The sequence below is a fragment of the Rhinoderma darwinii genome, chromosome 11, assembly GCF_050947455.1.
Source record: "Rhinoderma darwinii isolate aRhiDar2 chromosome 11, aRhiDar2.hap1, whole genome shotgun sequence".
Classification (NCBI taxonomy): domain Eukaryota; kingdom Metazoa; phylum Chordata; class Amphibia; order Anura; family Rhinodermatidae; genus Rhinoderma; species Rhinoderma darwinii.
The window spans coordinates 72,165,347-72,177,337 of record NC_134697.1 but is presented as its reverse complement, the minus strand read 5'-3'; the positions used below and the strand labels follow the sequence as shown (position 1 = coordinate 72,177,337).

The following is an 11,991-nucleotide window of genomic DNA, read 5'->3' as shown; positions in this document are numbered from 1 at the left end:
TTTTCAAAGAAAAAAAAAATTGTGACTGTAACAAAATCTAAAAAAATAAATTTGCTCCGCACTTCAGGAGGTATTCAGAGGGTCTCACTAGCAGTGTTCTACACGACAAGCAACTAAACTCAATTCAGGTCATAACATGCAATTTGTAATCGACATTTATGCTGTTTGCTTTTAAGGTGTTTAGCCGGTATATCCTTTGTAGTTCCCTTTGTTTCAACAGCCAGACTCTGTCCCCACCACGTCTAAGTGGGAGTATGTGGTCCAGTATCCTAAATCTCAATGGCTTTTCATTGTGGAAGATCTTGGTAAAGTGTTTGGGGACTGGTAAATATTTGTGTTTTTTTTTCTTATAGCGCACCTATGTTGGTTGAGTTGGGTCCTTAAATCAAATTTTGTCTCATCAACATAGAGCAAATTACAGGGACTACTCAGGAGGTATATTACATGGTCACTGGTACAAGTTAAAAAGTGCTGAATGGTAAACTTCTGTCGGGTCACATGGGGCAGTGTAATGTCTATGGCCGGGGGCCGTCGTTCAGACTTACCCTCTGACGGCCCCGGCCATGGACATCTGTCTTCTCGGCGTCATTACCCCCCAGGGAGACACTGGCACTCACTTCCGGGTCCTCAGACAGTTTCCCGCAGGGCGCGCGCACCCGCGCGTGCATGGCCTTAAAGGGCCAGTACGTGTCCAGCTGTCACCAACCAATAATTAGCCAATGGCTGCTGGGCTATAAAAAGGGGCTCTGCCCACTTGTTCCTCACCTGAGCATTGTTGTATACCTAGGTTTGTTTTGCAAATTGTCTCCCAGTGTTTTCCAGTTCCCAGTGTTACCCTTTCCTGCTGCCTGTACCCTGTATTCCGTGCTATCGTATCTGCTGAAAAAGTCAAGTTATGTCTTCCGCTGCACCCACGGTGCCACCTGCTGTGAAAGTCAAGTCGTGCTTCCGCTACTGTCTACATTGCCTCAGGTTCCCGTTCTGAACTATAGACATTGTTTTGTACCTTGTTGGCCAGCTGCTACCCTGCTACGCGGTACGGCCCAGTGAGTCCACACCCCGCGCTGTGACAGGAAGAAAATGTTCCCCTTTATGCATCAGTGAGCAATTAATGCAGCTCAGACAGGGGTAACACCCCTTACATTTCTGTCCAGTTAGGGATAACTGTGTAGTGCTCTTTTGGGAGCCTAGGTCCGACCGGACAACTCTGTTCCTTATGTTTTGGATCTCCTATAAGAGAAGATGGGAGGGTTAGTGAATTTAGGTACATCCTCGAGGTATTTCTGTAGAGTGGGCCCATGTTTTCTTATAATTTTGGCTATTGGTTTGCTGCACTCACTGTAAGTAGAAACAAATGGAATTCTATTGGTGGCACCATCCTGTCTGGTGCTATTGAGCAAGTCAAGTCTATCTGTCTCCCCCTACCCTCTCCCTGTTGCATTCCACTAGTCTCTTGGGTTAGCCTCTATTCCTAAAGCGTTTTGCAACCTGTCTATAGCCGTCCTGTAAGTAGTGGCAGTGTTGATGATGCGTTTAACACGCAAGAACTGGCTATACGGAAGGGAATCTACTATCTCTCGTGGTTAGTTACTGCTGTACTCAAGTAGGTTATTCCTATCAGTAGGTTTCGTGTAAAGGGTTATCTTCTAGTCTGACAAGTACATCTAAAAATTGGAGTTGGGTTTCTGAGCTTGCCACTGTGAATTTGACAGTCTATGGTATTAAGGTAGGTAGGAAAGTCAGTCAATTGTGTGGCGTCCCTTTTTCACAGGAGGAAAACATTGTCTATGTATCTCCACCACCTCAGGACCGATCCGAAGTGGTGGGACACATAGACGAAGTCCTCCTCCAGGACTGTCATGAATATATTGGCGTATGTAGGCGCCATATTCGAACCCATAGCGGTGCCACGTAATTGCAGGTAATAGTCTTCACCAAAGGGGAAATACTTGTTAGTTAGTACCAGTTATAATATATTCAATATGAAACTAGCCATGTCAGGTGACAAATCAGAGGTAAAGAAATAAAGAAAAAAGCACGGCGCCACATAGTGTAAGTAGATCCAAGGAGTAGAAGTCAGTAAATACAAATGAATGCTCACCACAGGGCAGAAGAATATTTGCGTTGGAATTGCAGTATGGAGTGAGTGCTGCTGCCGAGATCCCAACTGGTGAAGCCAAAGGGCCACCGTAATGGAGCCAATATATGTTGGAAGAAAAAAGGACCAAAGACGGCGCTGCTACTCAATAAAAGTAAATAATTAATGATATTGATGTTTTATTGCAATCAGGCTACGCGTTTCAATGCCTTTGAAGGCCTGATCAAGATGCCTGTGCGGCATTGAAACGCGTAGCCGGATTGCAATAAAACATCAATATCATTAATTATTTACTTTTATTGTGTAGCAGCGCCGTCTTTGGTCCTTTTTTCTTCCAACATAAATCAGAGGTAAGTAATTTTTCTTAACCGCCTCTAGTCCACTTTCGTAGTCAATTGAGGTATACAGGGATACCACATCAAATAAAACCAATATGCTGATATCCAATTCCCCTATTGGCACCTCATACAGTCTTGACAGAAAATCCACCGTATCCCTGATGTATGATACCCCCTCTATTGCAAATTGCCTAAGGTCCTTATCCAGAAAAATTGCAATGTTTGACAGATTTGAGTCTGTCCCTGAGACGACAAGTCGACCAGATGGCTCTTTTAAACTTTGTGTATCTATGGGAGACTGTAGATCACAGGTGTTGTTGAAAGTCCTATCCAAAGAAAGCGGAAAAGTTCATCATCAATTAAGTCACAACTCTTAACATCATTCAATAAGTCAGTGATTTTCCTGTGTAAGCCAAATTTAGGGTCACAAGCAATGAGTTTATAAACATCAACATCTGACAATTGTCTCCAGATCTCCGCCATGTATGTCAATGTGTCCATGACGACAGCACCTTCATTGTCCGCAGATTTGATGGTATGTCGCCGTCACTTGACAGGTGACACAGGGCAGAAAATTAATTCCTGGTAATGTTAGGGTCAGAAAAAACTGTACTAGGATCCTCCATAAGCTTATCTACATCTTTTTTGACAGCAGTCACAAACTCCTTAATAGCCTGTACTGTTAATGGGGAGATAAATGTACTCTTGTTAAAAAGTTTGAAATCGCGCAAGCAAATCTCAGCTTTTTTTATCCATTACTGGCAAAACCTGCCCAGTAACCAGTGTTTAAGTTTCACAGTACTGAAAGATTTGTACAAATCTATCTCCAATTGTAACTATTCTGTTGTAGAACTGGGGCAAAATGAGAGATCATTACCCAGAACCTGCATCTGTGTATCATTCAGTGCCTTACTGGAATGTTGACAATTAGGGTTTCTTCGCCCCCCTTGGTAGCGGTGTTCTCCCCGTCATGTTTTTCGTCTTTCCATCGTCTGCAGTGGCGTTTGCCTCCTCTTCTAGTTTGCCTCCTCCTTTGGTCTGGGAGGAGGGAATCTGCCCTAAAAAAGGCTCTTCTCTTTGCTTCTCCTGCTGGCATAAAGATCCCTTCGGTTGTGTCTGGTATTGTCGAATTGTGTAGGACTCCCTGGTTGGAACTGGGTAGCCCGCCAGTTGTACACCCTCCCTCGTTGGTAATCCTCCATGTCCCGTTGCCACTTATTTCTTTTAGTGTCTTCCAATTCCGACCTTAGTTTCTCCACACTGTTGAAACAATTAGCCCTGGAAGTCAGGGGAATTAGTTAAGATTTCTTTTGTAATATGCAATTTCAAGGATACCACACCCAATGAAAGTGTGCACAATATTTTTATACACATGTATCCACTTAATATTTGTTATGTCATGCTTCTGTAACATTTATTGTGGAAATTGTTTGATTGCATCCCCACTTATCTTGTAACTATATATATATATATATATATATATATATATATATATATATATATATATATGTAATCACCTGCGCTAAGTCTCTGCTTGAGAAAGGTCTATGATCAAAACGTTGCGTATGGAATAAAAGTCCATTTCATTTGCCTCATCTATCTATCTATCTATCTATCTATCTATCTATCTATCTATCTATCTATCTATCTATCTATCTATCTATCTATCTATCTATCTACCTCTCTATTCAAATATAAGTAATAACATTATAGTATCAGTAACCTTATTCAGTAATGCTTGGCAAGACATTTCTAATTACATTTCCACATAAATAAAACTTTATAGTGACACGTTTTATAGCAGAAAACAGGGAGAAAGCTAGTTGTCACTTTACCTTGTTATGTCCTATGAAAACAAATCATTCATGTAAGATAAGTGCGGCAATATATTTTCATTTATGTGCTGTCAATAAAGATGGATAGCTTTCACTGCATTACAGCATAACATTTTAAGGAGATTATTTATACCATGGTTCCAGGGGAACTGCCTTTATTGTTGTGTAATTTTCACTCAATAACTATGGCTGGGTGGGAGCAGCTGACTCATTGAAGGTTCTGCCAAATGTTTCATAGAATGAACAGAGACCTAGTGGACAAGTCAATTAGAAGAAGCATTTGGATTTGCACGTGCCCATTAACTCAGCAAGGTTCCTGGAGTCTCGAGCTGTTGAAATATCTTGGACTGTGTGACGTGATCCCTCATGATTGATTAGTGAAAGAAATCTGCAGAACGGCAACAGAAAATTCAAATTTATGTTACCAGAAGGGCCAGCGGAGAAGAGGTCAGTTCATTACATTGAGGGATTCTAAACACATTCAAGGAATCTCAAAGGGTCTTATAATTGAGAGCATTTACTGCTGATAGCAAGAAGAAAGACACCACAGTTTTAATACAGCAGTCCAGTAGTGTATTATATAGGAATTAAAAAATCTCAGTTATGACTTTAGCTAAGTACAGAGTTTACATTTCGTATTATTTCATCCCAAGGCAAGTTTGATGCAATTAATTATTTTACCAGCAAAATGATGTGCTCTTGAGTGATGGATTTGTTTGACTTCAATGATCATGCACTTTCCCCTTCGCTTAAAATGTAATAAAAGCACAACAAATATCAAGCGCAAATAACCGGTCCTGGACACTGACGCATTTCACCTCCCGCTTAATTACACTTTCCAGGTTTACATTTTAAAGAGAAAGCATCAGGGATAGTTTTCAATTCACATGCAATTAACATGAAATGGACCTAGCTCTACCCATGGGAAATAATATTGTGCAGACTTTTGTAATGATTTCACATATTGGATTGTTTACTCCTCAGTGTTGTAATACAGAGCCTCCATCATCATGTCGGTCACCCATTTCAGTATTTTTGAGGGCAAGAATAGAACAGTCGTCAGCATTATTGTTGCCATCAAAATTAGAGGAACCCCAAAGGACAACATTAAAGTCAATGTGGTCCATCGGTATTCATGTTTGAAAGTGAATTTGATGAATAGGAGGAGACAAAGTTCTATGATTTCACCCCTTTGTTTCTTCCACATCTTCTCCTATCCCCTGATTCAACTTGATAGACATATAGTATGTGTTTATTCAACCGTACTTACTATGTAACCATTGTACTATAGCTGTCATGGCTCCGCTATAAATGACAGCGATGACGCTAATGTGAAGTCAACCTAAAATTTTCACTGTGTAGTAATTCAAAGATCCACAGTTACCCAATAGTGCTAAGCATTTTTAATATATTTAAATATCTTTCAATGAGAGTATAGATTGTATACTACAACAATGCAGACATGGGCAACACAACAGCCACTCCATACAAACTCCTCGTGTTCGTGTGGTTGAGGAGAAATGGTGGACTCAGTATCTCCATTCAAGTGATAGATGGGGGTCCCAGTGGTGGGGTCCTCAGAGATCAAATGGATACCTATGGATATGTAATAAATATTAATTGTGGAAATCCCCTTTAAGCTCCAATAGTAGAAGGGGCTCATGATTATAAGAACCCCATCCTAATATGAGAAGGCCTCACAAGTTCACAGTTAGTTGGCACTTTAAGCAGAAATTAATCAGGTCAGCTCAAGTAAATGTGAGCATGTCAATGGGGCTGAGCTGTAATACCAGACACAGTGCAAAGGTCTCAATCGTGTCTTTTTTTTTTTTTTAGAAATAAAAAAAGCAAATCCTTTTTTCTAAGCTCATACAATTTCTTTAATCTACAACTGGAACTCCCTACTAAAGAGTCAATTGACTGAGATCTGAGTCAATTTTATGGAGCCAAGTAATCAAAGTGTGTCATTTACCTAAAGTCAGTTTTGCTTTGTGAGAGGTTATTCAAGCGAACGGCATAATCAGCCGTGTGTCAGAGGTATTTTTAACGTCCGCCACACACCTGCATTAAAATCAATATACTTCTGTGGGGCTATTCTCGTGGCTGTTTTTTTTTTTTTTAACAGACTGTGTGAACGGCCCATGAAAAAATAGGACCCATAGGTCTTAATGGTTCCATTTTGGAGAAGGAAAAAAAGCAGACCCTTTTTTCTAAGCGCATACAAACCCTTTATTGGACTGCTTTATAAAGCTCTTAAGAGAGGAGTGCTGCACAGGTTTTTACCACCAAATAACAAGGAAATGGGACCAACAAGGGCTAGGTCCCCCATTCTAATAGTCTTATAGCAGTATATGGCACGGTGCCCTTGCTAAAATAGCATAAAGCAGCTAATTAAAGATTTGAACAAATTATTTGAGCAATAGAAATTGGAAAACAATACCTATAGTGTGAACCTAAAAAAATACATTTGCATATGTCTCTACTAGTATTACTAAAGGGGTTTTCGAGGATGTTACATTGATTGCCAATTCTTGAGATAGCCTATCAATGTATGTGACACAGTGACGTCTAAACATTCAAGTGAATGAGCTGAGTGAGGCAGAGCGGCAGTACAAGACTCAGCCACAGACATATGAATGTTGCTGCGTCAAGTGCTGTCGTGAACGAGTCATGGCCCTCTAATGATTGGTGGGCTCCTAGTGGTCGGACCTGCACCAATCATACATTGATAGATGATCTGAAAACCTGTTTAATATCTCTTACCAAAAATATAATTTAAAAAAATAAATAAAAGTCATTAAATGGTAGTTAAAACCTGGTCTGGATATTAAAATGTATTAGGTTTAGATTATAAAATGGTTAAATGCATTTAATCTGCTTCTATCAATCTTATTTTAATTAAATAAGTTAAGAAAAATATCAAAGTGGTGGCAGTTGCCAAGTATTTCTTTGAAAAATAAGAAAAATTTAAAATGTATAAGTTTCAATATACGATTGACGTCATAGTATTCTCAGGAGCTTGCTTCATACACTCTGTGTTTGCCTAGTACTCCAGATAGCTAATGCATAAATATGAATGGAACACATTGAATTTTAGACATTTCTCACTGGCCTATAAATTACAAATTTACAAACTCTTATCAATAGTACATGACAGAAAATCAAGTTACATAATGGATACACACAAAATAATAACAGAGTGGAGACAAGTCAAATAGGGAAATATGCTTTAATGTAGAGCAGTTGAACATCTGTCTTCAATGTGTTCCTCATAACTCTACAGTTAATAAAAAGGTCATCATATTAAAAACGTAAAAATAAAGCCGAGAAACCTAGATCTTCACATCTGAAATCATTGACACTCTCTAAAATGTGAAAATCTTTTATTTATTTTTTTAAATATTAGTGGAGTTGAAATAATAATAATTTATAAACTGCGCTGTATGAGATCAATGGTGTCAGCAGCCTCATTTGAATAATATACTAAAGTCAGGTGGGGACTGTGCTTGTCCGCATGGTTCCACTAGCAGCTCTCCGCCAGAACTTGTGATAACTTCCTCCTGCCAAAGGATAGATATTAATAGTTGAAAGTTAGTAAAAAAAATAATACATTAATATTAATGACCAGTATGCTGTGATAAAAAAACATGAACAAAAAGGAGGTAGTAGGAAGACTAATGTATTTAAAGAGTATCTTCACTTTCAGAAAACTCATAAAGAACACTTCTGCACCTTTTTTTCCGCAACAGTGGAGTTCTCAGAATACAGACCCCCACCAATCAAAACTTCTGATATATCTCTATGACATAAAAAGTTTTGCAAAAGTGCAGTTACTTTTTAAAGCAGAATAAAGCATAATTAAAAGCCACTTAAACGGCCATTAAAGCAAATCAAGTAGTAAACCCCTTCCAGCTTCTTAAAAGTCATGGATGCAAGGTGTTGTATTTTACCTCTAGAGATGTTATATCTTTCGGTTGTACTAAATGGCTGAAAGGGATTACAATAATACAGTGTTTCTAAAACCATTCCTCAAGGAACACCAAAAAGGCTTGGTCTGAGTATTTCCTATATAGAAAACACATGTGCTAATTTTAGATTTAGTGGAACTAATTTAAAGAGGACCTGTCATGAGTGCAGCATGTAATAGGCAGGGCTCCACAAACCCTGGGGAACTTTAAACATTTTTCCTATTCTCCTCCGTTATTTAGATATCGGTGCCATTATATTTGGCGCTCAAAATTTAAATAACCCCCTGAACTGTCAATGGGGTGTGTTTAGGCAAGGTGGCGTGTAATATCACTGTGACACTTTCCAATCAGCTATGGACAGTGTCACAGCAAGAGCTCGAGAGAGAGAGGAGTGCGTGTGCACGCAAACGCACAGGTCGGAGCTGTGCGAGCATGCGCGATGCCCACTCTCACTCTTCAGCTCTCGGCAGACTTCTCCTCTTCTGATCCATGGTGGTGGCAGAGCTGCGTGTGCGCATGTGCACACGCTCTCCTCTCGCTATCTCTTGCTGTGACACTATCCATAGCTGATTGGACAGTGTCACAGCGATGTTACATGCCCACTTGCCAATTACATGCCCCATTGACAGTTCAGGGGGTTATTTAAATATCGGGCGCCAAATAGAACGGCACCGATATCTAAATGACAGAGAAAGATAGGGAAAAAAATGATAGTGAGACAGGGTTTGTACAGCCCTGCCTATTACATGCTGCACTCAGCTGCACATGTATGGGCAGGTGAAAGGCTCTCTTTAATTAAAGTGTACCTGTACTTTCATAAAACTTTTGACATGTCATAGTGTCATGTCAGAAGTTTTGATTGGTGAGGGTCCAGGCACTGGGACCTCCACTGATTGCTAAAACGAAGTGGCAGAACTGCACAGGCGAGCGCTGTGCCACTTCGTTTCTGCTCGGATTTCCTCGGAAAACCGAGCAAGCGGTGTACGGGCTCAATAGGAAGTCTGAGTTCATACGCTGCTCTCTCGGCTTTTCAAAGCTGCAGCTTCGTTTTTAGCGATCGGTAAGGGTCTCAGTACTCGGACCCCCACCAATCAATAGTTTTGACATGTCATTATGACATGTCAGAAGTTTTATGAAGGAAGGTATAGGTACACTTTGATCACCTGCGCAACATTAGAGAGTTCCTCAAGACATGTCTTGTTGGAGTTCCTTGAAGACAGGTTTGAGAAACTCTGCAATGAAACCTGCCTATGTAGCAAGTTATTTTCCATCCCCTGTTTAGGACTTCAAAAGGCTTCAAATTTATCCTATAGTTGACATTTATTAACCCCTTAACGCATTATCACGTAACTGTATGTGATAAGGGTTTAAGGGGAAGTATGGAGCGAGCTCACGTGCTGAGCTCGCTCCATACACAGCTGGTGACAGCTGTGTTACACAGCCGACACCTGACTGCAATGGGTGGGATCAAAGATCACTTTGATTTTACCCGTTTAACATCTTAAATGCTGCGGTGAATCACGACCACGGAATGAAAAAGTGTTAGAATCAGGGCTGGCGCCCCATCAAACAAGCCATCGCGCCCCCCGCAGCACGATCGGCTGGTAACAACAGTTGATATGGCAGCCTCGGGGGCCTAACAAAGCTGGCAGGGCTTCAAAGGAGACAGTCAGAATCACGATATACTGCAATATATTATTATTGCAGTATATCATGCAGGTGATCCAATGATGACTGCTTCAAGTCTCCTAGGGGGACTAATAAAAAAAGTAAAAAGCAGTTAAATAAAGTTGTTTTTTTACGCTCCCAAAAAAATAAAAGTATTAAAAGTTAAAAAAAAACACCTTTTCACATTTTTTCCCTAAATCCATGTTAAATAAATAAAACTTAACATAACTGGTATCGCCGCGTCTGTAAAAGTCCGAACTATCACACTATAACGTTGTTTAACCCACTCGGTGAATGGCGTAAAAAAAAATTGATATATATAAAACACGCAAATTTGGTCACCTTAGCACTTCAAAAAAATGAAATAAAAAATGACAAAAAAGTCGCATATACCCAAAAAATGTAAGCCCCCGCATCGCTAAATTGATGGAAAAATGAAAAAGTTATGGCTCTCAGAACATGGCGACACAAAAGAGTTTTTTAATTTAGCAAATAGTTTTATTTTTTTAAAAGTGGTAAAACATAAAACAAAAACATATAAATTTGGTATCACCATAATCGTATCAACCTGTAGAATAAGGTGCATGTATCGTTTTTACTACTGGATGGATGCCGTAAAAACAAAACAAGCACAAATTGTTTTTTTTTCAGCTTCCCAGTACATTATGCAGTACAATAAATGGTGCCATGAAAAACTACAACTTGTCCCGCAAAAAACATGCCCTCATATGCCTATATAAACAGAAAAATAAAAGAATTATAGCTTTTGAAACGCAGGAAAATATAAAAGTGAAAACCTGAAAAATGGCTGAGGAGGGAAGGGGTTAAAGGCTATGTAAACCTTTAAAAGGCAATTTTTTTGTGTTATATATATATATATATATATATATATATATACATAAAAATGTAAGTCAGTGTGATTAGTGCATCTTTCTAAATAGTTTTATTAAAAATAATTTTTACTTTTTGAGATACAGCTGCTCTGTATTCTCTATACATATCTGTATCTAGTGCCAAATCCTGCTCCCGTCAGGTCTGTAAGACTGACGGGTTCAGTGACAGCGGGTCCACAGCGAGCTCATAACCTAGATGTGATAGATTACAGGTGGATTCTGCTTGTCAGAGACATGCAGCACCCACTCACTCTAAACCCGTTAGGTCCGCAGGACTGACGGATTCAGGTCATAGCAAACGATAGAGCTGCTCTCTATAGAGAAAACAGAGCAGCTGTATCTCAAAAAGTAAAAATAATTTTCAATAAAAAATATTTAGAAAGTTGCACTAATCACATTGACTAATATTTTTATAAAAATAAATAAAAAGCACAACACTTTCTCACTCATCAAAGGTGTACATAGCCTTTAAAGAGGCTCTGTCACCACATTATAAGTGCCCTATCTCCTACATAATGTGATTGGCGCTGTAATGTAGATAACAACAGTGGTTTTTATTTTGAAAAACAATCAATTTTGAGCAAGTTATGCACAATTTTAGATTTATGCTAATTAGTTTCTTAATAGACAAGTGGGCGGGTTTTTACTTTTTTACTAACTGGGCATTGTAAAGAGAAGTGTATGACACTGACCAATCAGCATCATACATTTCTCTCCATTCATTTTTGGCAGTACTCGCAACACAGCGTGATCTCGCGAGACCATGCTGTACTGTCACATACTTCCACATTAACTTTACCGAAGTGTCTTGAGAGTGAATAGACATTGCCTCCAGCCAGGACGCGAACTCTATTCACACTCCCGACACTTCGATAAAGTTTCTTGGGGACTTACTCACACAGCACAGCGTGATCTCGTGAGATCACACTGTGCTGTTATTCACAGAAACTTTACCAAAGTTTCGGGAGTGTCAATAGACATTGCGTCCTGGCTGGAGGCTATGCCTATTCACTCTCAGGACATTTCGGTAAAGTTAATGTGGGTGTATCTGACAGTGAAGCGTGATCTCGCGAGATCACGCTGTGTTGTGAGTACTGCCAAAAATGAATGGACAGAAGTGTATGACACTGATTGGTCAGCGTCATACACTTCTCTTTACAACGCCCAGTTGGTAAAAAAGTAAAAACACGC

At 39.6% G+C, this 11,991-nt stretch overlaps 1 protein-coding gene across 2 annotated transcripts in view; it reads right to left on the bottom strand.

Moving 5' to 3' along the window:
• Positions 1 to 7,529: 7,529 nt before the first annotated feature.
• SH2D4B (SH2 domain containing 4B) overlaps positions 7,530 to 11,991 on the bottom strand; it is a 156,727-nt gene continuing 152,265 nt past the window's right edge. For both annotated transcript variants that reach the window (XM_075842799.1, XM_075842800.1), the window contains one exon: positions 7,530 to 7,831. In XM_075842799.1, the coding sequence (XP_075698914.1) occupies positions 7,739 to 7,831 (93 nt within the window). In that variant the 3' untranslated portion in view covers positions 7,530 to 7,738. The remainder of the gene's footprint in view (positions 7,832 to 11,991) is intronic.